Source organism: Pleurodeles waltl, chromosome 2_2 (assembly GCF_031143425.1).
Source record: "Pleurodeles waltl isolate 20211129_DDA chromosome 2_2, aPleWal1.hap1.20221129, whole genome shotgun sequence".
NCBI lineage: Eukaryota > Metazoa > Chordata > Amphibia > Caudata > Salamandridae > Pleurodeles > Pleurodeles waltl.
This window is the reverse complement of record NC_090439.1, coordinates 1,160,929,058-1,160,956,941: the sequence shown is the minus strand read 5'-3', so window position 1 is coordinate 1,160,956,941 and position 27,884 is coordinate 1,160,929,058. Positions and strand designations below refer to the sequence as shown.

The following is a 27,884-nucleotide window of genomic DNA, read 5'->3' as shown; positions in this document are numbered from 1 at the left end:
CTTCATGATAAATCTCACAGTGTATTGTTGATTTGGCTGTTTGAGTGGTATGATATTTTGGAACGCTTGTATCCTTTGCATATTTGGATAAGCTAGGGCTAGTTGAGTATTTAGGATAGCACTTGGGTAAGGTTGTACCTGTGCTGGTTGAAGGTGTGACATTTGGTAGTTTAGAGTGAACCCTAGGGTGTGCAAGGTTTCTATCACGTAACAAGTGTGTTTTTGGCATTGTATAAGATTGCTTAATTTTATTAGCCAATCGTCTAGATATGGAAAGACATGGATGTGTTGTATCCTTAAGTAGGCTGCTACTACTGCTAGACACTTTGTGAACAATCTTGGAGCTGTTGTTATGCCGAATAGCAACACCTTGAACTGGTAGTGTTTTCCTGCGATGACAAACCTGAGGTATTTTCTGTGAGATGGATGGATGGGTATGTGGAAATACGCATCTTTGAGATCTAGAGCAGTCATGTAATTTTGTTTTTGTAGTAGTGGAATAACATCTTTTAGAGTTACCATGTGAAAGTGCTCTGACAGGATGTATAGATTGAGTGGCCTGAGGTCCAAGATGGGCCTGAGGGTGCAGTCTTTTTTGGGAATGAGGAAGTATAGTGAGTATACTCCTGTTGCTTGTTGAGTATGTGGAACCAATTCTATTGCTTGTTTTGATAGTAGAGATTGTACATCTTGTTGCAACAGAACGGTGTGTTCTGGGGACAACTTGTGGTATTGTGGTGGGATGTTTGGAGGGTGGAGATTAATTCTAGGCAATAATCATTGCGGCTAATTGATAATACACAATTGTCTGTGATGATATTTTGCCAATGAGAGTGGAATTGCTGCAGTCTTCCCCCCACAGCAGATGTGTGGAGTGGAAGGGACGGAAGGAAGTCAAGGCTTAGATTGTGTTGTTGTCTGTTTATAGGTTTGGAATTTACCTCTATTTCTGAAATATTGACCTCTATAGGATCCTGTAAACCCACCTCCTTGATACTGGGTTTGTTGTCCTCGCTTTGTTTGGGAGGTAGAAGCCTCTAAGGGTTCTGCCTTAAAACCTCCACAAAACTGTGGTCTGCAAAAGGAGCCTCTATATGGGGTGGTGTATAAAGCGCCCGTCGCTTTCGCAGTATCTGAGTCCTTCCTCAGTTTTTCAATAGTGGTGTCCACTTCTGGGCCAAAGAGGTGCTTTTTGTCAAAAGGCATATTGAGTACTGCCTGTTGAATTAAAACCAGAGAAGCGCAGCCATGCATGTTTCCTGATTGTGATGGCAGTGTTTACACTCTTTGCAGCTGTATCAGCAGCATCGAGGGCAGATCTTATCCGATTGGTTGTCCCTCTTCTACTACTTGCTGTGCCCTTTTCTGGTGCTCCTTTGGGAGATGCCGTATAATTTCTTGCATTTCATCCCATTGGGCCCTATCATACCTGGCCAGAAGTGCCTGAGAATTTGCAATTCTCCACTGGTTTGCTGCTTGTGTAGCAACTCTCTTCCCTGCCGCGTCAAGTTATCTACTCTCCTTATCAGGAGGCGGTGCGTCTCCTGACGACTGGCTATTTGCCCTCTTTCTTGCTGCACTGACTACTACTGAGTCTGGAGGGACCTGGTGAGTGATGTAATCAGGGTCAGAAGGTGCAGGCTTATACTTATCAATTCTAGGGGTGATAATCCTAGCTTTTACAGGCTCGCAAAAAGTTTGGTCTGCATGTTTAACCATTCCTAGTAACATTGGGAGACACTGGTACCTGGAATGTGTAGAAGACAGTGTATTAAATAAAAAATATTCATCTAATTGCTCAGAGTGACTGGTTACTCCTTGATAAGCTGCTGCCCTAGATATTACTTGGGTGTATGCAGTGGTATCTTCTGGAGGAGAAGGTTTTGATGGGTAAATGTCTGGGTCATTGTCCGGCATGGGATCAGGGTCATAGAGACCCCAGGGGTCTGCCGTACCTCCCTGTGAATATAAAGAACGTGTTGGAGAAGGCAGGGGTGGTGGGCTATTTTGAGGTGAGAAAGAGAGCTGTGGAGATTGAGGAGGAGAAGTATGGAGAGGTAGTGGCTTCTCCTTTTGTTTTAGCACCTTCCCTGGTGGTTGCACAGAGTCTAGTTCCTCTTGGAGAGCCAGCTTTCTTTTGGTTTTTAAAAGGAGGTGCAGTGATGATTCCTCCTGTCGCCTTATGAATATGGATTCTGGACTGTCTCTAATCCATAACTTGTAAAATTGGTTCAATCTCAGGCTCTTCCTCAGAAGTCTTATGAGATTCCATGATTTTTTGTAAAGTCCTTGTTCCTCTATATATGAGGATTTTTTCAGCCCGAAGTGTGTAGTTTTATTGGTCCCGAAAAGGTAGTCGAAGGTCTCTGCTCCAAAGCTGATTGCCAAATGTTCGACTCTGGGGAATGGGCTCTTTTACTGGAGTCAGAAACGGTGCCTTTAACAGATTTGCTCGACTCCGAAGAGGACAGGGGAGTGGCCTTTTTCGGCGCTGACCCCGAAGGACGGTCGTCAACAGTCTTTTTCGGGCCGAACCAGGGCCTTCCGGCAGTGGTGTACCCAAGGCCTTTAAATGTTTTTTGTACAGGGGTGTAGGGCCAGCTGTGATGGGTCTGTCGTCCTGTTCGGAGTCTGTCTCTCGGATGGAGACTGCTGTCTGCGCCTGCTCTTCTTCCATGACGTCGAGATGTTTGCTGCTTCTCAACACCATTTTGAGTATTCGGGCTCTGAGATTTCGGAGGGTCTTTTTTGATCGAAAAGATCTTCAGGCCTTACAATCTTCCTCCAGATGGTCTGGAGAAAGGCACAAGTTACAAACCAAGTGTTGATCTGTATAGGGGTACTTCGCGTGGCACCGAGGGCAGAAACGGAATGGAGTTTGATCCATCAGGCTTTCCACGCGATAGGCAAGAACAGGCCAGAGTCGGGCGCACGCGCCCCAAAGGGCGGCAAACAAAGTTTCCGACTGTACTACCGGTTCAATGTTAGATGGGAACCGTGATGGAAATAATACTGACGAATGAGAAGGTTTTCTGTGGTTTTCCAAATCGAAATCTCGGAGCGAGAGAAAACACATCCGAATCCGACCGCGGAAAGAAAACAATCTAACATTGGAGTCGATGGCCATGCGCAATGGAACCGAGAGGAGTAGTCACTCGATCCCGTGACTCCGAAAAGACTTCATCGAAGAAAAACAACTTTTAACACTCTGAGCCCAACAGTAGATGTCGGAAGAGCTATGCATAGCATGTGCAGCTGCAGCTACACATGCTATCGAACATATATATATGTATTTGTGACAACTTCTGTTATCAAACCAACAATTTTCCAACTTGTTAGTTCGTATAGTAAATTTTATAAAAATTGTAATACTGCATTAGTTCAAGTTTAGAACATACCGAGAGAAGTGACATACTTGTCTGACTGTTTATTTTTATCCTGCAACTCTCCTCAACTAAAGTTGTCAGTTTTTACTTGAGATTAATTGTTATAGATTCTTTAAGGTGCATCTGAAAAAACTCATTTCTTTCTTTTCTAAGAAATGTTCCTTTCTATTACTCTCTGTTAAAAGTTCAAAGCCTCTTCTTTCCAACACTTTGTTCTCAAATTTTCAATTTATCACGGCTGGTCAAGTTTAACAACTGAAATTCAATTGCAATCATTTCTATATCATTTGTTTTAGAAAGTCTACTTAAATGTATCATTAATTTCTATACTGTAATTCATAATTGTTCTTAAAGTTTTCAATGTGTAACTTCAATGATAAACATATCCATTCCACAATGAATTGTTTTTTTCCAGGTTAAGTAATGAAAATGTCACTTACCCTGTGTACATCTGTTCGTGGCATCAGTCGCTGTAGATTCGCATGTTTTGCAATAGCTCGCCATCTGGTGTTGGGCCGGAGTGTTACAAGTTGTTTTTCTTCGAAGAAGTCTTTCGAGTCACGGGACCGAGTGACTCCTCCTTTTGTCTCCATTGCGCATGGGCGTCGACTCCATCTTCGATTGTTTTTCCCGGCAGAGGGTGAGGTAGGAGTTGAATTGTAGTAATAGTGCCCATGCAATGGAGTGACTAAGTATGTACCTATTTAAGGTTGAGATGATACATATACAAATAGTTGAAGGTAACTTCCAAACTGCTACAGGCTCCCGGGGAGGCGGGTGGGCACATGCGAATCTACAGCGACTGATGCCACGAACAGATGTACACTGGGTAAGTGACATTTTCAGTTCGATGGCATCTGTCGCTGTAGATACGCATGTTTTGCATAGACTAGTAAGCAGTTATCTCCCCAAAAGCGGTGGATCAGCCTGTAGGAGTGGAAGTAGTCTGAAATAATGTTCTTAATACGGCTTGACCTACTGTGGCTTGTTGTGCGGATAACACGTCTACACAGTAGTGCTTGGTGAATGTGTGAGGCGTAGACCATGTGGCTGCCTTACATATTTCTTGCATTGGGATGTTTCCTAGAAAGGCCATGGTAGCACCTTTCTTTCTGGTTGAGTGTGCCCTTGGTGTAATGGGCAGCTGTCGTTTAGCTTTAAGGTAGCAGATTTGGATGCATTTAACTATCCATCTGGCTATACCTTGTTTTGATATTGGGTTTCCTGCATGAGGTTTTTGAAATGCAATAAATAGTTGTTTAGTCTTTCTGATGTTCTTTGTTCTGTCAATGTAATACATTAATGCTCTTTTGACATCTAAAGTATGTAGTGCCCTTTCAGCTACGGTATCTGGCTGTTGAAAGAACACTGGAAGTTCCACTGTTTGATTTAGATGGAACGGTGAAATAACCTTTGGCAAAAATTTAGGATTAGTCCTTAGGACGACCTTATTCTTGTGTAGTTGTATAAAAGGTTCTTGTATTGTAAACGCCTGAATCTCGCTTACTCTTCTTAGGGAAGTAATGGCGATGAGAAATGCAACCTTCCAGGTTAGGAACTGTATTTCGCAGGAGTGCATGGGTTCAAAAGGTGGACCCATAAGTCTAGTTAGGACAACATTTAGGTTCCATGAAGGAACAGGTGGTGTTCTTGGTGGTATAATTCTCCTAAGGCCCTCCGTGAATGCTTTAATGACTGGTATCTTATATAGGGAAGTTGAATAGGTAGTCTGCAGGTATGCAGATATTGCTGCAAGGTGTATTTTAATGGAAGAGAAAGCCAGGTTAGATTTTTGTAAGTGAAGCAAGTAGCCCACTACATGTTCTGGAGTTGTGTGTAAAGGTTGTATTTGATTAATATGGCAGTAGCAAACAAACCTCTTCCATTTACTTGCATAGCAGTGCCTGGTGGATGGCCTTCTGGCTTGCTTTATGACTTCCATACATTCTTGGGTAAGTTGTAAGTGCCCGAATTCTAGGATCTCAGGAGCCAGATTGCTAGATTCAGCGATGCTGGATCTGGGTGTCTGATCTTTTGGTTGTGTTGTGTCAACAGATCTGGCCTGTTGGGCAATTTGATGTAGGGTACTACTGATAGGTCTAGCAGCGTTGTGTACCAGGGTTGCCTTGCCCAAGTTGGTGCTATCAATATGAGTTTGAGTTTGTTTTGACTGAGTTTGTTTACCAGGTAAGGAAGGAGAGGGAGAGGAGGAAAAGCGTAAGCAAATATCCCGGACCAGTTCATCCATAGGGCATTGCCTAGGGACTGTTTGTGTGGGTATCTGGATGCGAAGTTTTGGCATTTTGCGTTCTCCTTCGTCGCAAACAAGTCTATTTGAGGTGTTCCCCAGAGTTTGAAATAGGTGTTCAGAATTTGGGGGTGAATTTCCCATTCGTGGACCTGTTGGTGATCTCGAGAGAGGTTGTCTGCGAGTTGATTTTGGATCCCTGGTATAAATTGTGCTATTAGGCGAATTTGGTTGTGAATTGCCCAACGCCAAATTTTTTGTGCTAGCAGGCTTAACTGCGTGGAGTGTGTCCCCCCTTGCTTGTTTAGATAATACATTGTTGTCATGTTGTCTGTCTTGACGAGAATGTATTTGTGAACTATTATTGGTTGGAAAGCTTTTAGTGCTTGAAAAACTGCTAGGAGTTCTAGGTGATTTATATGCAGTTTTGTTTGATGTACGTCCCATTGTCCTTGTATGCTGTGTTGATCGAGGTGTGCTCCCCACCCTGTCATGGAAGCATCTGTTGTTATTACGTATTGTGGCACTGGGTCTTGGAAAGGCCGCCCCTTGTTTAAATTTATGTTGTTCCACCACAGAAGCGAGAGGTAAGTTTGGCGGTCTATTAACACCAGATCTAGAAGATGACCCGGTGCTTGAGACCACTGTGATGCTAGGCACTGTTGTAAGGGCCTCATGTGCAGTCTTGCGTTTGTGACAATGGCTATGCATGAAGACATCATGCCTAGGAGTTGCAATATCATCTTTGCTTGTATCTTTTGTGTTGGATACATGCGTTGTATGATGGTGTTGAAGTTTTGAATTCTTTGGGGACTTGGAGTGGCTACTCCATTTGTTGTGTCTATTATGGCTCCTAGGTATTGTTGTACCTTGCACGGCAGAATGTTGGATTTCGTGAAGTTGACGGTGAACCCTAGTTTGAAGAGGGTTTGTATGATCTGATTTGTGTGATTTGAGCACTCTATTAACGAATGGGCCTTGATTAGCCAGTCGTCTAGATATGGGAACACATGTATTTGCTGCCTTCTGATGTGTGCAGCGACTACCGCTAGACATTTGGTAAAGACTCTTGGTGCGGTTGTTAATCCGAAAGGCAGTACCTTGAATTGGTAATGTATTCCTTTGAATACAAACCTTAGGTATTTCCTGTGCGATGGGTGTATTGGTATATGGAAATACGCGTCCTTGAGGTCTAAAGTTGACATGTAGTCGTGTAGTTTTAGCAATGGTAATACTTCTTGTAGTGTGACCATGTGAAAGTGGTCTGATTTGATGAATGTGTTCACTATTCTGAGGTCTAGGATTGGTCTCAGCGTTTTGTCCTTCTTTGGTATCAAAAAGTACAGTGAGTAAACTCCTGTGTTTATTTGTGTGTTTGGCACTAATTCGATTGCATTCTTTTGCAGTAGTGCCTGCACTTCTATCTCCAGGAGATTGGAATGATGTTTTGTCAAATTTTGTGCTTTTGGTGGTATGTTTGGAGGGAATTGTAGAAATTCTATGCAATAACCATGTTGGATAATTGCTAGAACCCAAGTGTCTGTAGTGATTTCCTCCCATGCTTTGTAATAATGACTTATTCTTCCCCCCCACTGGTGTTGTGTGGAGGGGGTGAGTGACATGTGAGTCACTGCTTAGTAGTAGGGGTTTTGGGGCTTTGAAATTTTCCTCTATTTCTAGGGAATTGCCCTCCTCTATATTGTCCCCGAAAACCTCCTCTGTACTGTCCCTGGTAACTGGACGGTGTTGCCTGTGAGGTGCTGGCTTGTGTGCTTTGACCCCGAAACCCCCCTCTAAAGGGTGTTTTATGGAATGTGCTGTAATTCCCTCTGCTCTGCGGGGAGTAGAGTGCGCCCATGGCTTTAGGAGTGTCCGTGTCTTTTTTGAGTTTCTCAATCGCTGTGTCCACTTCTGGACCGAACAGTTCTTTTTCGTTAAAAGGCATATTGAGAACTGCTTGCTGAATCTCTGGTTTAAATCCAGACGTTCGGAGCCATGCATGCCTTCTGATAGTTACAGATGTATTAATTGTCCGTGCAGCTGTATCTGCAGCGTCCATGGAGGAGCGGATTTGGTTGTTGGAAATGGTCTGTCCCTCCTCAACCACTTGTTTTGCCCTATTTTGTAGGTCCTTGGGCAGATGGTCAATGAGATGTTGCATCTCATCCCAATGGGCTCTGTCATAGCGCGCAAGTAGTGCCTGGGAGTTAGCGATGCGCCACTGGTTTGCAGCTTGTGCTGCGACTCTCTTACCAGCTGCATCGAACTTGCGGCTTTCTTTATCTGGGGGTGGTGCATCTCCAGATGTGTGGGAGTTGGCCCTTTTCCTAGCTGCTCCTACAACGACAGAGTCTGGTGGCAGCTGTGTAGTGATGAAAGCCGGGTCTGTAGGAGGCGCCTTATACTTTTCCACTCTTGGTGTGATTGCCCTACTTTTGACCGGCTCCTTAAAGATTTCTTTTGCGTGCCGGAGCATACCAGGGAGCATAGGCAGGCTTTGGTATGAGCTGTGGGTGGAGGAGAGTGTGTTGAATAAAAAATCATCCTCGACCTGTTCTGAGTGGAGGCTTACGTTGTGAAATTGTGCTGCTCTAGCCACCACTTGAGAATACGCGGTGCTGTCCTCTGGTGGAGATGGCTTCGTAGGGTATGCCTCCGGACTGTTATCTGACACTGGGGCGTCGTATAGGTCCCATGCGTCTTGATCTTGATCACCCTGGCTTATGGTGGTGTGAGCTGGGGAGTGTGATGGAGTTTGTGCTGGTGAGACGTTAATCACGGGCGGAGGAGAGGGTGGTGGGGTAACTTTTTTCACCACTTTTGTTTGTGGGGTTTGTTCAGTTTGGAACTCCAATCTTCTCTTTCTTCTAATAGGGGGAAGGGTGCTTATTTTTCCTGTCCCCTGCTGTATGAAAATACGCTTTTGCGTATGGTCTACATCCGTTGAGTGTAGTTCTTCCTCAAACCTATGCTTTTGCATTTGGGAGGTTAGCAAGTGCTCTTCTGTATAAGAGCCTGAAACTGGGTCGGTTGCAGTTTGTTTCGGCACCGAAACCCTGTCTGCATCTTTTTTCGGCTCCGAGGTGACTTTTTTCTTTTTCGGGGCCGAAACCTCTCAGCGTCGATCTTCTTTGGTGCCGCTGTCTCGGCGTCGAGCCGTGTCTACACCGGTATCTCGGTGTCGATGCTTGTCTCCAGCACTTTCTCGGTCCCGAGAAGGCTGCGTGCCGGTGTCTCGACCGGAGTCGGACGATCTCGGCACTGTTTGGGCCTTTTTCGGTGCCGACGGTCGGTCACCGAATTTATGGGTCGAGCCATGGCCTGGTGGCAGTGGCGTCCCCTGGGCCTTGTAAATCTTCTTTTGAGTGGTTTTCGACGTCCTACTCACGGTTTGTGTATCGTCGAATCCTTCGGAGTCCGATTCTTGGATCGAAAAGGAACCCTCCTCTTCTTGTTCCTCGAACTCCCAGTGGGCTGTCGGCGCGGACGCCATCTGAAGTCTTCTGGCTAGACGGGCTCGGAGAGTTTTTCGGGACCGGAACGCACGACAGGCCTCGCAGGTGTCTTCGCTGTGCTCAGGTGACAGGCACAGGTTGCAGACCAAGTGTTGGTCTGTATAGGGGTATTTATTGTGGCATTTGGGACAGAAACGGAACGGGGTCCGTTCCATCGGCGTTCTTCTGCACGCGGTCGGGCCGACCAGGCCCCGACGGGGGATCGAAAAAATTACCCCGAAGGGCACCGGAGCTCTTCGATCTTCGATGCGGTGTTGAATCTAACTACGCCGACCCCGAACGCAACAATACCGACGAAAATCTTCTGAAATTAGCTATTTTTCCGTTCCGAAACTCGGAGCGACAGGAACACGTCCGAACCCGATGGCGGAAAAAAAAACAATCGAAGATGGAGTCGACGCCCATGCGCAATGGAGACAAAAGGAGGAGTCACTCGGTCCCGTGACTCGAAAGACTTCTTCGAAGAAAAACAACTTGTAACACTCCGGCCCAACACCAGATGGCGAGCTATTGCAAAACATGCGTATCTACAGCGACAGATGCCATCGAACATATTGTTTCAAAAACATAATTCATCTATAGTGTTTAACTACATTTCACTTCCTGTTTTTGCTTTAATTTAAATCTGAAAGCTCCTAATATTTTTATCTGAGTCTTTCCTCTAGATTGTTTAGATACCAACAGGTTAACTATGAATGGGACTGACAGGAGTTATCAGGCTGTTATTAGCTCTTTGTTTAAATATATATCAGTTTTATTATATGCTTAATAAAGTTATATAGAATAACAATTATCCTATTGTGATATCTAGCCTTCTTATAAATTTGCCATATCCTTTACCTGTTTTGCTGCCTTTCCTCTGCATCATTCCTCACGGCTATAAACGTGTAACCAGCCAACATCCTCTCTACGTCTTTAGATTGACTCCTTGTAGCAAAGCGACTGATTGGCTATTTGAATCTTTCTTCCAATGATATGAGCATAGGCTATGATTACATTTAGGTTTTGTCCATGAAACGTATCGTGGTGGCTCTTCTATTTCAATTTAGACATACTGTTAACACAAATGTCTATATTATTCTAGGAAAGACACACGGACTGAGCACATATGAGTGACATGGCTGTAGGTAGGGATGACTTGGAAGTCTAATAAGAGACAGAAAATCCAGAAGTTGAGACATTTTATATCATAACATTGTTGAAATCATCCTGGAATTAAATTATTAGCTACAACAGTGGAGCTTCTAAAAATAAAAGAACTATTCCAGGCGTTCTGCTCGAAATAAATATTTTCTGTGCATGAAGGAAGGGCTTTTTAATGTGTGGAAACAATTACAATTTTATTTTATTTTTTTAAATTAGATTTTAATTCACCTGCAATGACAATCACATTCACCTGCACTCGACTGCAATCTTGACTAAACTAATTTTCTAAAGGCTTTGTAGGAAAGCGGAGCCTGCCCTCCACCCAAAGTCAGATGTAGATTTCTAAACAGTTCAGACATGGCCTTGGGATAAAGGGATAAGAAAGCCTTAACACATGGGGCATCTCAGAGGCGTCAAGGGCACCAACTGAAACAAGTTCCTTACCTTGAAGTCTGTGTTGTTCACATGTTCGAAGACCAATGCCGGCGTCCGAGACTAGTGGGCGACCCATTCACAAGACATAAGGAAAGAAAAGAAAGACTTAGTGTTGTGCACAAGTGCCAGCAATCCACCTGCAAGGACAAGGTGAAGGTAAGACCAGCAGTACCTGGGCTGAGGCATTCCAATGAAACAAGAGTACCTGGGCAGAGACCCCAGCACCACTTCACCCCAAGCAATGTGTGTACAGAATGGAGCTCCTTCAGCCCCTCTCACCCCCTTCTGTCGCCATCACTGCCTCGAGATGCTGCTGCTCACTGCACAGCTCTGCATCATCTCATGGGATTCTGCACCAGGAGAGGAGTACAACGAAGGAAAGGGCAAACAAAAAGAGGGGGCTTGGAAAACAGAAGATGAGGGTGAATGTTGTCCCTGCAAAGAGGGCAGAGTTCAAAAAAGGAGATCCAAGGAAAACGCAGCATGGCTGCAAATGTATTTGGAAAGGAAAGATCGGACTAAAATGACCTGATAAGGTAAACCATAACTTTTGGGTGGTCGGATTAATGACACTCGGATTGAAACAAAGTATGACCTACAACATGCCTTTTCTGGGGCTGTGTGGCACCTCTTAACACAAACCTCCTATGCTAAACCAATGCATACAACTGAACGTGGTGAAAGGACACGCAACACTGTTTACTGCTGGAGAGAATTCCTTCCAACTCTCTGAATGACACACTGGAGAGGTTGCTCTGGGTTGGGTGATCTGAATGTCCTTCTTCTCCTCTCTGCTTCAGTGTGAGGTCTAGAAACCTCACAACTATTCATTTCCCTAGCACTCACACACCCTCTTCTCACTGCGGTTTAGCTCCTTGCATCCAAAACTTCTCAACTGCTAAAAAAAAAAATTCTATACCAAATCCACTTATTCTTTATATCTGTTAATTATTTCTTCAATAAAACCCTAAAGGCATTATCTTTGCACCTTAATATCACCGCAACAAAGAGTACCACCCGGCTAAACCTTGAGCGTACGCGCTTCTCAGCCCCATCTCCAGATGCAAGGCCACTGCTGGAATCTGTGGAGTAACCCAAGTTAGTTTTCTCAGCAACAGACCTTCTATTTTATTTAAGAAATCCCATCTAGCCACCTCAATAGTCTCCAAGCTACTTCTCACTCTTTGATGGTTCATTCCAGTCTTCCTGCACACTATCCCGCCACTTTCCACTATTCAGCTTCTCTTCTGTTCTTTCCTTTGTTTACTCACCCCATTATCTTCTCTAAGTCTTTGTCCAATCTCTCCACTGACCTGCCCTTTCATTCAGACCTTCCCTCCAATCCCTCCTCTAAGGTTACCCCTTCATTAGCCCTGAAGGTTGTACTTTGTCATTTGAATGCATTAATTTACCTTTGTGATATTTTCTGAGCTGCCATTTTCCTCCACAAGCCTGCACTTTATTCTCCTATAAGGTCACCCTTGGTCCTTTCCATTCACCATAGAACCTTCAACCATCTTTCCTTTCCGCTGTCCTGTCGATTCCTTCACTGGTCACTTCTTCAGATCTCCCGCCTTTCTCTCTGCCAATGACTATCATCCCTTGCCTTCAAACCTTTACGTCACTATGTGAATAATCGCATCGAGGGCCAATGGGCAACCATCATGTGCATCACATGAGACAAGGTCTGGAAGCGACTTAAATATGCTGCATCCTTTTCAATCAGCATCCGTTGCTTAAGGTGCCATAGCTTGATATATATACATACACACACACACAGAAACACACACACTAATATACACACACATTCTAATTTTAAAAATCATTGTTATGGATATTAAGGGTCTGGAGATGTTAACCATCTATCGCCTCAAGTAATGTTCAATGTTTACTCTTAAAATACCATATTACTATGCAATTTTCCAAAATTTTAAGAACATGTGCTCCTGTCCAGCAGCTATCAGAGAAATGCTCACCACTGTTGGTGGCGTTCCCAACTCATTTTATCAGGTTATCAGTCTTAAGCTTCTGGGCACGTTCTCTGCACAGAGTGCTCTGCAACACAGAGCCTTTTTAAACTGTGGTCGTGAATGGTGTTGGCAAATCACTGGGAAAAATGGCCTCCTTTCTCAAAAGCCAGACTTACTACCATGTTTATTCTTTACCATACTTGTAACTCATGCCACAGCTCAACTTGTAGGCACCTTCATCGACCCTCCAGCATGCATCTGGAGAACAATCCTTCACCTCCAGAACGGCACAAGGCACTCTTTAGCTGCAAGAGCCTCCACTGCATGTGGAGGTAGGTTTGATAGCATCCCTGCCCGCTGCGTTTTGTGCACCCCTTTGCTGCACGCTGTTCGATCTGCATACGTAAGGCTGTATTCTTGCTCACTTGTCTCTTCCGCAGCACTGGCCTATGCTGCATGTTGACATTTGGTTTGCATACATCTGTACATGCATACATCATCCGAGGAATGTCTCTTATTCCACTTGTTTACACTGCTTGTGGATGTCTAACTTGCATTTACTGGATCATACGCGGAGAGAAACACGCTGTTTGTTGTATTCGCCAAAGTTCCTTGTTGCTGTCTGGGTATGGCACAAGTACTGCTCTCCAGAACTAGATTTTGAAGTTTTTTTTTCCCAAGATTCTCACAGCACTTCTCTCAGGTTGAATTTTTTTTGCAACTCATTAAAGATTTCCTGTTTGTCTGGTTCTCTACAAGTGTGTTCTCAAATCCCCCAGTGCCTTTAACTTCTGTGTCTATGAAGCCTAACCGCTGTTTATTACTCCTTCAAAGCACAAGATAGTTCCATCGCTGAATAACCAGGGGGTACAAATTATGACCTGGTAGTCCATCATATGCATTTCATTCAGCTCTTTCATTTCACAGTTCTACCAGCTGCTTTGATGTAAGGATTGATTCCATCAGCATTATTCTGGTTTCTTGTCCAGAATATAACATTCTTTGTAGGCTTCTCCTGCAACCTGGATATTGTCTAAATTCTGTTTGACCCCTGTTATGTGTGTGCATTTAACATCTGGACTGGCTGTCTGCAGCAAGGTTTTAGAGCTCATACAGTACCTCCTGAGGTCTGAAAATCAAACTTCACGCATGCAGGTGGCCTGAAACCCTATTAGTTAAGTATTCACACAGACAGTTCCACGCACAGTCCCTCACCACTGTGACCCTTACGGACTCCGCGCCGCATGCCTACAAGTCTTCTGTGAGGACAAGGATAAAGCTGATGAAAAACTAGACCAAATCAACTGATTCTACAATATCCAGACCCAGAACAATACACTCAGACGTTATCCCTCTCACCCTACAAACCAGACTTCCAGAAATTCAGCTCTTCGTTTCACCACCATGAGAGCCAGGCATCAAAGGGAGTGTACGAAGTCCCGGGCAGGTTCCCACCAGCCCATCCAGCGACCATCCTTCGGCTCATGATACCTACATAAGTCAGTCTCAATGGCCGCATCAAAGGTGGCATCGGGCCCGAGTTCTAATTGTCCAAAAATGTGGCTGAGCAGGGTGTTGTGATATTCTGAACTGAGCCAATTATTAAGCTAAAACCTGCAAACTAAAGACCCACTACATTTACAAATACAGTCTGGAGGAAATGATTAGATGCTGATGGGAGAAATGCTGTGTAGGAAACTACCAGCTTGTGCTCAGCTACATACGGTCCTGAGGATTATGTGGTCAGGGGAGCCTGGCACGAAAAGGAAGAAGAAAGGTTGGCATTTAGAGGTAACTTGGAAGCAAGACTGGCAGCTTGGGCATTAGATAAATGCCAGCCTTGCCTCTGGGCTCACAGCTGAGCACATAAATGTATCTGCCCCCACAAAAGAAAACTATGCATGTCACTGAGACTTGGGTAAACAAAGCTCTTGGAGACAGTAGGCGTTAAGGCATCAGTACCATCCTTGGCATGTGGTACAAAGGTTAATATACTCACAGCCTTCAACTGAGATTCTGCTGACTACATATGAGAAATAACAAAGGGACTGATGTACTCAAGACTTTCGCAAAACCACACGCAACTGCTAAAGAGTACCAACCTTGTCTGCAGTTCGGAAAAGCCTTTATAACTTATCAAGTGTGTTTTGAGAGCCATTCTTAGGACTATGAAGAGGAGTGTAGGAAGCCGGCCCTCTACATACACATAGTGCACTAAAAAGAGAGTCTCATGAATCCCCCGTTTGCTTTGTAGTAGATAGTACTAACGCTCTACTTTGTGGTAGTGTGCGAGCAGTTAGGCGTATCAGAGGGTAGTGCAAAGCATTTGTTGTACTCAGAGAGACAATAAATGAGACACCCTCAAAGTACATATGAGAGACTAATTTAGAAAAATAACACTTCATTTTATATATATTTTTTAACCAAGAACTTCGTTGCAAGGTAATCACGTTCTTAAGCATAAATACGTTTTACTTGCAAAAGGGAAAACAGTGCAATTTTTGAGTTTTTCAAGGTTAACCTATGGGAGGAAAATAAATTCAGCAAACATGTACTTTACGAGGACTGACGAGACCCATCTCAGTGACTTAAGGTAAGTATTGGGCAAAGGTCAACACCAGACTAACAAGTCACTCCGGCCAGCAATGAGGTGGCCGGGTACAGAGCTGTAGTACAGCGTTGGATGCCCAATGTATTTTAATGGGGATTGAACTCCTTGGGAAAAAGGCTGCAGGATCTGGCAAGGAAGCCAGTTGGGGAAAACCAACAGGTAGGTAACAAATGTGGGGTCCTCGGGACGTAGATGCACCTTTGGTCCTCTTCTCAAACCCAAGGGGCGACAGATGCAGGGGTGTCCTTTGGCATTTGGTTTCTGTGTCTGGGAGCACTCGCCATTGAGGGGTCCTGTGGTCTTAGTGTGGGAAAACTGGATTGCAGCCCCCTAACTTTTTGCCATCATTTTTCACTTATGCTGGTGTTTTCCTGACTCTGATGGTATCCTGGGCACTACTAACCAGTCTCAGGGCCTTATGCAAATTAAGCTAATTATAATTGGCTGTGTCAACCTACCCATAAGTCCCTAGTATATGGTAGGGCATGTAGGTTTAGGGACCCCAGCATTGGTGGTGCAACCATAGGTGCTCTGCTGAGGTGCCCAGGGTCATTTTAAAGGCAGACCTGCCTTGCTGGCTGCTTTTAAGTCAATGTTACACTCAAATTCGACTTTGGAATTACAAGTAGTTCCAAAGTCTTAAACTGCCTTATTTTTACTTACAAGTAACCCCTAAGGTGTGCCCTAAGTGTCCGCAGGATTGGCTGCAGTGTAACTATAAGCAGGGTCTCCATAAGAGATGTTTTATAAGGACTTGTGATGGAAAAATAGCTAAATTCGTTTTCCCCCATTGTAGTGAATAGGCTCCAAAGGCTAACAAGGGAAGAGTTTATTTTTAATTAATAAAGTCTCAAAAGGAGCTATATATATTAAGTTTGGTATGAAACGTAGTGTTCTACTACATTCAACAACTTGCCACTGTTGAATTTATTATAACTTGCACATAGAAAGTGTTTTAAAACTCTTTCTGAAAGTTATCAGTTTCAGCTCTGTACTGCCCTTCTCGGATTGGCCTGGCTGCCGTGACGAGGTATGAAGTGGCCTGGGCTGAACACAAAGGAAGTGCCTGGGGGAGAAGATATGTCAAAGGAGAAATGTGGGTGGGGGGTTGAGGTGGCGGGGGTTATTGGGGAGGGGCAGGGGGTGCCAAACGGGACGTCAAAGGAGGGAAGGACATTTGGTTCTGCAAGTGGAACTTCCCAATTTCCTGCAAAACCAGCCAGGTGGCCCCCTGGGTATATTAGGAGAGGAATGGAAAGGGGTGTATTAGGGAACTTTGCCACACTGTTGCATAGGTTCTCATTATCCTAATGAGACTACCTGATTTAAACGGCAGAATCACCTGTACTGCAGGAGACTGAATCTGAACCCACACAATGTGACGCTTGTTGGCCTAATCCAGGTTTGTTCCGGCTAACTAGCAGTGCCTCATCTCCACCCAAGAGCAGGGATGGTTGGGCAACCGGGTGCATGACATAAATGACTCCTCAGGAGAATCATGGTCACTCAGATCTCATCCGTTTCTCTCAGTTATATTAGTCTCCCATATGCAAGGACAGTCAGAGGCAGAGTATAGTTCAATAAGGTTTTATTGAAGTAACTGCAGCTAAGATAATATAGCATGTATTGCAATAACTAGGACGATGAAGCACAACAGGATTTTAAAAAGTGACAAGGAGAATAAAACACAAGAATAACGCTGCCATATTGTCACTAGGGTTTGTATAGATAGTTCCTACCTAGGCTATGTTAGAGCACAGCATGTTAAGCTCTAATTCTGCCTTTCAGGTTCTCCTGGGAAGACATCATCCCTCATACCTGAGCAAGAGGCCTGTAGTCTACATAAGCAGGTGTAGTGGAGCGATCAGCATACAGTTGTGATCATCTGGCTGGAATCTCCCTCTAACGTACATGGGTCAAAGTAGTGTTTAAAACATCTGATGTTCCAAGAAAGGATCCCCACGTAAGAGTGTGTATGTTTCAGTGAATATTGGAGACAACGCGTACCACTTTTGCCAGCAACCTATCTTACTGCAGCCTTTAGAAAAGCACAGAGTGAAAGAAATGTCTGTTTAAGAATGCAGTGCTGACCTAGGCAAAGAACAGCTAGATAGAGAAAATAAAACAAGACCGAAAATGTGGCTACTGTTAAAAGCATATCTAGGCTAAAGTGCACAGCGGCAGGCCTAGTTTGCTATAATAACGTGTGTAAAGGTATAGCTAAAATGGCTACACAACAACACCAGTGAGTGGGCTCATCCAGACCTAACCTCTGAGTTTACATTTCTGAGATTTAGTTTTTTTGAGTAATGTTTTGCCACACTTCCCAGGAAGTGGTCATCCAAGAGGGTGGTGGCCTGCCTGTGACTGGACAGATGTTCTCCCCCTCCCCCCTTGCTTTACATCCTAGGAGCGAGGATAAATATGGCAGCGATGCACCCACACCTCAGATCCCTCCAAGGAACAAGACAAAGAAGAAGCACTACTGGACCCCTGACCTGCACCTGGACACTGCACTCTGAACGACTACACCAGCTGCACACTCGGGCTTCACCGCAAAAAGGACTGTGTCTGCCTTCAACTGTTTGCTACAGGTAGAAAATAGCTGACCAGACTCCCCTGCATCAAAGCCAGAAAAAATTGACCAGCTGACCACTGTCCAGTGGTAATTTTTGGATTTGAGCAAGGTGAATTCTGGGAGTTGGAGTCCTAACTCAGAACTTCTGGAAACTTGAGGTGAGTTGTGGACTCATACAGGACCTTCCTGGACCTTCTGGATTAAGATCCAGAAGTTTATAGAAAATTGGAGAACGTTTGGAAAAAAGCTCTATAAAGGAACCTACCCGGCGTCGTGAGTCAAGCTGGCTTATGTCGACCACGAGCTCCGGAGCCCCATACTTACAGGATCTCACTAGGTCACTCCTGGAAAAGCAATCCGACAACGTCAACTCAAAATCAGCTGACTTTGGAGAGTCATCCGACGTCAGACACAAAAAACTCCAAAAAAGTGACGAAGTCCGAACGTAAAAAGTTGACCGAGGCTTCCAGCGCAGCGTATCTGAAGAGGGGTCCAGGGAGGCCAGATCCAATTTCAAGTTCAGTCCAGACAAACATTTCACTCACGAAAAATCATCTAAGTCTGAAGGTAGAATTCTTCACCGAGGTCTCCTGCAACGCGTATCCGAAGAGGGCTCCTGGTAGGTCGGATCCAAATTGCGACTGTGTCCGGGTGAAGAAACGTGTCCTGAAAAAAAGACTAAGTCAGAAGGCAGAACTTTGGCCGATGCTCATTGTAGCCGAGCAGGGCTTCATTGCGATCGGCCTCAAATTTTGACTTTGCCCTGGTCGAGTCTGACCAGAAATCGAGATTGGCGCTTCTAGTTTCTATGCGCTAAAAAACATTTAAATCTTTAAAAAATCATATCTCCTGTTCCCTTTAATGGATTTTTGTTATTTGAGTGTCATTTTAAAGATAAATATATCATCTATTTGTATATATTGGTGTTGGATTTTTATTGTGTTTTACTTATTTACCGTTTTGTGATTTTTAAATGCTATAAACACCTGTCTCCTAAGTTAAGCCTAACTGCTCGTTGCCAAGCTACCAAGGGTTGAGCTGGAATTAATTTATTAAGACCCAACTGGACCTAGTGGGGTACTGTAGTCTATTGCTAACTGTAGGTACTTACCTGCTCTTACTAATAACCCACTTTCCAACACTGAGGCTGCAGGCATTGTCGTCGAGTCCAGGAAGGGTAAAACCACAGTAGATTGGAGCTCAGGAGAGCTGGGGGACAGTTGACATCTGGGACCCACTTCAGTTTGGGCTGTAGGCGACGGGTGCAGTGGTTGCTTCAGGGGTTGGGTTTCTCTCACCACACAGGCTGCAGGAGAGGGGGCCTTCGTGCAGAGGGTGCAGGCAACTTTGGGGAGTCCAGGAGGGGTGAAACCACAATGGACTGACTCTGGGGAACTAGGGAACCTTGTTGGCACCGGAACGCCACTCCCACTCAGGTCAGAGATGGCGGGTGGGGTGACTTCAGGTGTTGTGTCTTTGCGGCTCCGTAGGCTGCAGAGTCCGTTTTTTAGAGCTGATTAGGAAGCAGACCCGCTGCTCACAGGAGCCTTCAGTCTTTTTCGAAGGCAGGCAGTCCTGGGTTTCTGGAGGCTCAGTTGCAGGATGAGTAGTCTTTTGGCACAGTGCCCTTCAAGGATTGCAGACCGTCCGGTGGGGTTGGTACCAGTCAGCTGCTTCTTTTCTCCTCTTCTGCTGCTGGGACTCTTTATGTCCTTGTGCTTCTTAGGTCATCAGAATCAGAGTTCTTGAGTTCAGGGGTGCCACCTAAATACTCAATTTAGGGGTGTTACAGGGAATGCCAGTTGGCAGCCAATGGGTTGCCCACCTTTAGGATGACTACATCCTCTTTATGACCACTTCCGTTGGGAAGTGGGCATCACCCTGATCCTAGAGGTCTAATTCCATCCAAACTAAGATACAGGAATGTAAAAAGTGGTGTCCACTTGAGCTCTTCCACCTTAGGCTCACATCCTAATCTGACTAATTTTCCCGCCTGTCATGCCACCAAGTAGAGGGGTCAGGACAGGGAGGTTGGTCATCTCCCTCATCTGGAGAGACTGGGGTTGCTTTACAAAAGGCAGCTAGGATGTTAAAGCCTCCCACTCTGTAATGCCCATCCTGCCTGGAGGAGGTGTCAACACCCCTGCCCAGTGCAAGTTTTTGTCTCTGACAAGCGAGCTGGCTCCCGCCTTAGGGGGTCAGAAAAGTGGCTAAGGTGGCTGAACTGGTCAGGACCAGTCAGTCAACACACTAGTCGCTGGTAGGTTTTCAGAGGGCACCTCCAAGGTGCCCTCTGGGTGCATGTATTGGCAAATCCAATACTGTCATCACTGTGGGTTCACCAATACGAGATGTTTGATTCCAAACATCCCTATCTTGAACGAAGCCATAATGTAGCTGGGGAACTCGTAACGACCAGTGTTTAAAATGGCTTCCCTAGTCACTTACTATGTCTGAGAACTGACAAAGACACAGCAGGGGTATATCTGCTCATGCAGATATGCCCTCGCATGTAATATACTGCACTCTGCCTTAGAGCTGTAAGGTATGCTAGAGGGGTGACTTACTATACTGCAAGCAGTGTCAGGGGACATGGCACACAGGTTTTTGAGCCATACTGTTTTCACTTTTGTCTGCACCAAGACAATGGAAGGCGGTCATGTGCTTGGTGAGGGGTCCCCCAAAGTGGCACAATTAAGGCTGGAGGCCTTGGGGACCCTCTTTAGTATCCCAAGCCTTAGATACCAGGAGTACCATTTACAACTGACTTATACAGGGTGCTAAAGGTTTTGCTAATTAGGAAAACGAGTGTGCAGTTTTGGGGAAAAGAGATCTGGCACTGGGGACTTGGGTAGCAGAAGTCCAGTGCACTTTCAGTCGAAATTACATCTGATACCTGGCAAAAAGTGGGGACTAAGGGTGCTTACCTATAAGAAGGGAAAGGGATGCACCCTGCAAATTGTGAATTACAATGATATTTATCAATTGTTTGCGACTGCAATCATCATCGCAAATAGACAGTGGAACCAAAAAGAAGAAAGTAACTGCTTATAAAGTCCCAGGAACAGCTTCCCCTTTGGGAAACGTGTTGACAAGACTTGAGAGAATGAAATTGGGCATGGGTCGACAGAGTTCCTGAGAAGTGCTGCGTTCAATGTGTTCCCAAACGGGAAACTTGTTATTAAAGTAGCTCCTGTTCCTTTTATTAATACAAGCTGCCTTGTAAGAAAAGGTGTCGCGTATAGAAATGCAGATGTGGGGATGTTGGTCTGCTGTCCCTTCCAGGCTTCCATCCCTTCATTAGTAGCCAAAACAAGGGGGTTAATATTGTGAACTGCCTTGTTAATATGAAAGAGGCAGGTTGGTTTGCAATGCACTGTTAGTGGCCAATTAGTGATAGGGACCTGTTAGCTTATCAATGGCATCGCAGAGTGCATTCCCATTCACAAACTATTTGGTATGCAATATGTATATGCCTGGTTTGCGAATGGTGATTGTACATTGATCCCAATAATGTGACAGTAATCTACAATCCTGAAATACGTCAGAGACTGCAAAGTTAGTTTAAAGATACCACATGAGAACCAGCGTTAATCTGCATGCTGTAGTATGTTTAAGAGGAAGGTCTGCAAAGCCAGGGAACTCAAGGTAAACTCTATGGGGAGGGTCAAAGTACAACCTTAGAAAGAAAGAAAAGATGTAAGATAAGCCGGCAAGTGGAGTTTGGCACACAGTGTGCAGGGTGTGACAAAGGAAAGCTGAAAGGTAACTCGCCCTCGCCGCCATCTCCAGAATCAGGAAAAGCACTGATGGGGCAGATCCTTCTCTAATCTCGCAGCCCGGACATGGAACGCGCTCCCACTCAACCTCAGACAGGCTGCCTCGTTGAAGCAGTTCAGGGAGGACCTCAATACCTGGCTCTTCTAATGAGCAGCGCACCCCCAACAGCACCTTGAGACCCCACGGGTGATAAGATGCGCTTTAGAATTATTAATTGATTGTAAATGTGCATTAGGGTCATAAAATTCAATAATATAAAATGGAAAATAAGATTTATGGCGCAAAAAACATCGGAAAAGTAGGGGCAGAATTATCAGGTGATGAGGGAGGATTTCCCATGAATGTCTGCACCAGATAATAAACATGATGCAGTCAACAATTTTCATGTGAAAAGATAAGCCCAGGTCATAAGCTTGAGATTATCTGCTGTGTGTGTAGAAAACATCACAGGTTTTGCAAGGATGAAATGAAAAACGTATTGAAAATTGTAAAAGAAAATGCGACAGCAAACGCATGGTAAACATGTTACAGTTTCCACATGGCTTGGAATATCCAGTTAGGGCAGTTGAGAACCCAGTCACCCTCAAGGAATAGATTCACATCCCTTCTGTACTTACACCTCCGTTTAGCTCCTATAACATTTCTTCCCACGTGGTGCATCAGAATGATGTTTACTACCATTCTGCTCTTTCACCCCCTCCCCCCCAAGCTTATGTATTGTTGCTCCTTCTTAAGATCCACTCTTCCTCTCAGCATCACTTCTCCTTCCTCTCAGACAATCAGAGGACCACAGACCAACCACACTACCTCTTCAGCGTGCTCGTCTGTCTCTCACACTGCAACTCACCTCAGCCTCTCTGAGGAGGAAGAGGCTCCCCACTGATCCTCTTCTGGCTGTTCACCTATCCCTCACACTGCCACTCACCTCAGCATCACCTGTCCCTCACACTGCCACTCACCTCAGCATCACCTGTCCCTCACCCTGCCACTCACCTCAGCATCACCTGTCCCTCACACTGCCACTCACCTCAGCATCTCTGAGGAAGAGGCTCTCCACTGATCCTCTTCTGGCTGTTCACCTGTCTCTCACCCTGCCACTCACCTCAGCATCACCTGTCCCTCACACTGCCACTCACCTCAGCATCACCTGTCCCTCACACTGCCACTCACCTCAGCATCTCTGAGGAAGAGGCTCTCCACTGATCCTCTTCTGGTTGTTCACCTGTCTCTCACCCTGCCACTCACCTCAGCATCACCTGTCTCTCACACTGCCACTCACCTCAGCATCACCTGTCCCTCACACTGCCACTCACCTCAGCATCACCTGTCCCTCACACTGCCACTCACCTCAGCATCGCCTGTCCCTCACACTGCCACTCACCTCAGCCTCTCTGAGGAGGAAGAGGCCCCCCACTGATCCTCTTCTGGCTGTTCACCTATCTCTCACACTGCCACTCACCTCAGCCTCACCTGTCCCTCACACTGCCACTCACCTCAGCATCACCTGTCTCTCACACTGCCACTCACCTCAGCATCACCTGTCCCTCACACTGCCACTCACCTCAGCCTCTGAGGAAGAAGAGGCTCCCCACTGATCCTCTTCTGGCTGTTTACCTATCCCTCACACTGCCACTCACCTCAGCATCACCTGTCCCTCACACTGCCACTCACCTCAGCATCTCTGAGGAAGAGGCTCCCCACTGATCCTCTTCTGGCTGTTCACCTGTCTCTCACACTGCCCCTCACCTCAGCATCACCTGTCTCTCACACTGCCACTCACCTCAGCATCACCTGTCCCTCACACTGCCACTCACCTCAGCATCTCTGAGGAGGAAGAGGCCCCCCACTGATCCCCTTCTCGCTGTTCACCTATCCCTCACACTGCCACTCACCTCAGCATCACCTGTCTCTCACACTGCCACTCACCTCAGCATCTCTGAGGAAGAGGCTCCCCACTGATCCTCTTCTGGCTGTTCACCTGTCTCTCACCCTGCCACTCACCTCAGCATCACCTGTCTCTCACACTGCCACTCACCTCAGCATCACCTGTCCCTCACACTGCCACTCACCTCAGCATCACCTGTCCCTCACACTGCCACTCACCTCAGCATCGCCTGTCCCTCACACTGCCACTCACCTCAGCCTCTCTGAGGAGGAAGAGGCCCCCCACTGATCCTCTTCTGGCTGTTCACCTATCTCTCACACTGCCACTCACCTCAGCCTCCTGTCCCTCACACTGCCACTCACCTCAGCATCACCTGTCTCTCACACTGCCACTCACCTCAGCATCACCTGTCCCTCACACTGCCACTCACCTCAGCCTCTGAGGAAGAAGAGGCTCCCCACTGATCCTCTTCTGGCTGTTTACCTATCCCTCACACTGCCACTCACCTCAGCATCACCTGTCCCTCACACTGCCACTCACCTCAGCATCTCTGAGGAAGAGGCTCCCCACTGATCCTCTTCTGGCTGTTCACCTGTCTCTCACACTGCCACTCACCTCAGCATCACCTGTCCCTCACACTGCCACTCACCTCAGCATCTCTGAGGAGGAAGAGGCCCCCCACTGATCCCCTTCTCGCTGTTCACCTATCCCTCACACTGCCACTCACCTCAGCATCACCTGTCTCTCACACTGCCACTCACCTCAGCATCTCTGAGGAAGAGGATCCCCACTGATCCTCATCTGGCTGTTCACCTGTCCCTCACACTGCCACTCACCTCAGCATCTCTGAGGAAGAGGCTCCCCACTGATCCTCTTCTGGCTGTTCACCTGTCTCTCACCCTGCCACTCACCTCAGCATCACCTGTCTCTCACCCTGCCACTCACCTCAGCATCACCTGTCCCTCACACTGCCACTCACCTCAGCATCACCTGTCCCTCACACTGCCACTCACCTCAGCATCGCCTGTCCCTCACACTGCCACTCACCTCAGCCTCTCTGAGGAGGAAGAGGCCCCCCACTGATCCTCTTCTGGCTGTTCACCTATCTCTCACACTGCCACTCACCTCAGCCTCACCTGTCCCTCACACTGCCACTCACCTCAGCATCACCTGTCTCTCACACTGCCACTCACCTCAGCATCACCTGTCCCTCACACTGCCACTCACCTCAGCCTCTGAGGAAGAAGAGGCTCCCCACTGATCCTCTTCTGGCTGTTTACCTATCCCTCACACTGCCACTCACCTCAGCATCACCTGTCCCTCACACTGCCACTCACCTCAGCATCTCTGAGGAAGAGGCTCCCCACTGATCCTCTTCTGGCTGTTCACCTGTCTCTCACACTGCCACTCACCTCAGCATCACCTGTCCCTCACACTGCCACTCACCTCAGCATCTCTGAGGAGGAAGAGGCCCCCCACTGATCCCCTTCTCGCTGTTCACCTATCCCTCACACTGCCACTCACCTCAGCATCACCTGTCTCTCACACTGCCACTCACCTCAGCATCTCTGAGGAAGAGGCTCCCCACTGATCCTCATCTGGCTGTTCACCTGTCCCTCACACTGCCACTCACCTCAGCATCTCTGAGGAAGAGGCTCCCCACTGATCCTCTTCTGGCTGTTCACCTGTCTCTCACACTGCCACTCACCTCAGCATCACCTGTCTCTCACACTGCCACTCACCTCAGCATCTCTGAGGAGGAAGAGGCCCCCCACTGATCCCCTTCTGGCTGTTCACCTATCCCGCACACTGCCACTCAACTCAGCATCACCTGTCCCTCACACTGCCACTCACCTCAGCATCACCTGTCCCTTACACTGCTACTCACCTCAGCATCTGAGGAAGAGGCTCCCCACTGATCCTCTTCTGGCTGTTCACCTGTCCCTCACACTGCCACTCGCCACAACATCACCTGTCCCTCACACTGCCACTCACCTCAGCATCACCTGTCCCTCACACTGCCACTCACCTCAGCCTCTGAGGAGGAAGAGGCTCCCCACTGATCCTCTTCTGGCTGTTCACCTATCCCTCCCACAACCACTCACCTCAGCATCACCTGTCTCTCACACTGCCACTCACCTCAGCATCTCTGAGGAAGAGGCTCCCCACTGATCCTCTTCTGGCTGTTCACCTGTCTCTCACACTGCCCCTCACCTCAGCATCACCTGTCTCTCACACTGCCACTCACCTCAGCATCACCTGTCCCTCACACTGCCACTCACCTCAGCATTTCTGAGGAGGAAGAGGCCCCCCACTGATCCCCTTCTCGCTGTTCACCTATCCCTCACACTGCCACTCACCTCAGCATCACCTGTCTCTCACACTGCCACTCACTCACCTCAGCATCTCTGAGGAAGAGGCTCCCCACTGATCCTCATCTGGCTGTTCACCTGTCCCTCACACTGCCACTCACCTCAGCATCTCTGAGGAAGAGGCTCCCCACTGATCCTCTTCTGGCTGTTCACCTGTCTCTCACACTGCCACTCACCTCAGCATCGCCTGTCCCTCACACTGCCACTCACCTCAGCCTCTTTGAGGAGGAAGAGGCCCCCCACTGATCCTCTTCTGGCTGTTCACCTATCTCTCACACTGCCACTCACCTCAGCCTCACCTGTCCCTCACACTGCCACTCACCTCAGCATCACCGGTCTCTCACACTGCCACTCACCTCAGCATCACCTGTCCCTCACACTGCCACTCACCTCAGCCTCTGAGGAAGAAGAGGCTCCCCACTGATCCTCTTCTGGCTGTTCACCTGTCTCTCACACTGCCACTCACCTCAGCATCACCTGTCCCTCACACTGCCACTCACCTCAGCATCTCTGAGGAGGAAGAGGCCCCCCACTGATCCCCTTCTCGCTGTTCACCTATCCCTCACACTGCCACTCACCTCAGCATCACCTGTCTCTCACACTGCCACTCACCTCAGCATCTCTGAGGAAGAGGCTCCCCACTGATCCTCATCTGGCTGTTCACCTGTCCCTCACACTGCCACTCACCTCAGCATCTCTGAGGAAGAGGCTCCCCACTGATCCTCTTCTGGCTGTTCACCTGTCTCTCACACTGCCACTCACCTCAGCATCACCTGTCTCTCACACTGCCACTCACCTCACATCTCTGAGGAGGAAGAGGCCCCCCACTGATCCCCTTCTGGCTGTTCACCTATCCCGCACACTGCCACTCAACTCAGCATCACCTGTCCCTCACACTGCCACTCACCTCAGCATCACCTGTCCCTTACACTGCTACTCACCTCAGCATCTGAGGAAGAGGCTCCCCACTGATCCTCTTCTGGCTGTTCACCTGTCCCTCACACTGCCACTCGCCACAACATCACCTGTCCCTCACACTGCCACTCACCTCAGCATCACCTGTCCCTCACACTGCCACTCACCTCAGCCTCTGAGGAGGAAGAGGCTCCCCACTGATCCTCTTCTGGCTGTTCACCTATCCCTCCCACAACCACTCACCTCAGCATCACCTGTCTCTCACACTGCCACTCACCTCACCATCTCTGAGGAAGAGGCTCCCCACTGATCCTCTTCTGGCTGTTCCCCGGTCTCTCACCCTGCCACTCACCTCAGTATTACCTATCCCTCACACTGCCACTCACCTCAGCATCACCTGTCCCTCACACTGCCACTTACCTCAGCCTCTGAGGAGGAAGAGGCTCCCCACTGATCCTCTTCTGGCTGTTCACCTATCCCTCACACTGCCACTCACCTCAGCATCACCTGTCCCTCACACTGCCACTCACCTCAGCATCACCTGTCTCACACTGCCACTCACCTCAGCATCACCTGTCCCTCACCCTGCCACTCACCTCAGCATCTCTGAGGAGGAAGAGGCTCCCCACTGATCCTCTTCTGGCTGTTCACCTGTCCCTCACACTGCCACTCACCTCAGCATCACCTGTCCCTCACACTGCTACTCACCTCAGCATCTGAGGAAGAGGCTCCCCACTGATCCTCTTCTGGCTGTTCACCTGTCCCTCACACAGCAACTCACCACAGCATCTGAGGAAGAGGCTCCCCACTGATCCTCTTCTGGCTGTTCACCCGTCTCTCACCCTGCCACTCACCTCAGCCTCACCTGTCTTTCACACTGCCACTCACCTCAGCATCACCTGTCCCTCACATTGTCACTCACCTCAGCATCACCCATCCCTCACACTGCCACTCACCTCAGCCTCTGAGGAGGAAGAGGCTCCCCACTGATCATCTTCTGGCTGTTCACCTATCCCTCACACTGCCACTCACCTCAGCATCAC

At 47.3% G+C, this 27,884-nt stretch overlaps 1 protein-coding gene across 6 annotated transcripts in view; it reads right to left on the bottom strand.

The window, feature by feature from the left end:
• The window catches only part of LOC138282998 (casein kinase II subunit alpha-like), a 193,079-nt gene that overhangs the window by 63,726 nt on the left and 101,469 nt on the right, over positions 1-27,884 (bottom strand). For 5 of the 6 annotated variants that reach the window (XM_069221099.1, XM_069221097.1, XM_069221095.1 and 2 more), the window contains exon 5: positions 10,740-10,790. The exons of the other annotated variant lie outside the window; for it this stretch is intronic. In XM_069221099.1, the coding sequence (XP_069077200.1) occupies positions 10,740-10,790 (51 nt within the window). The remainder of the gene's footprint in view (positions 1-10,739; positions 10,791-27,884) is intronic. 6 annotated transcript variants of the gene reach the window in all.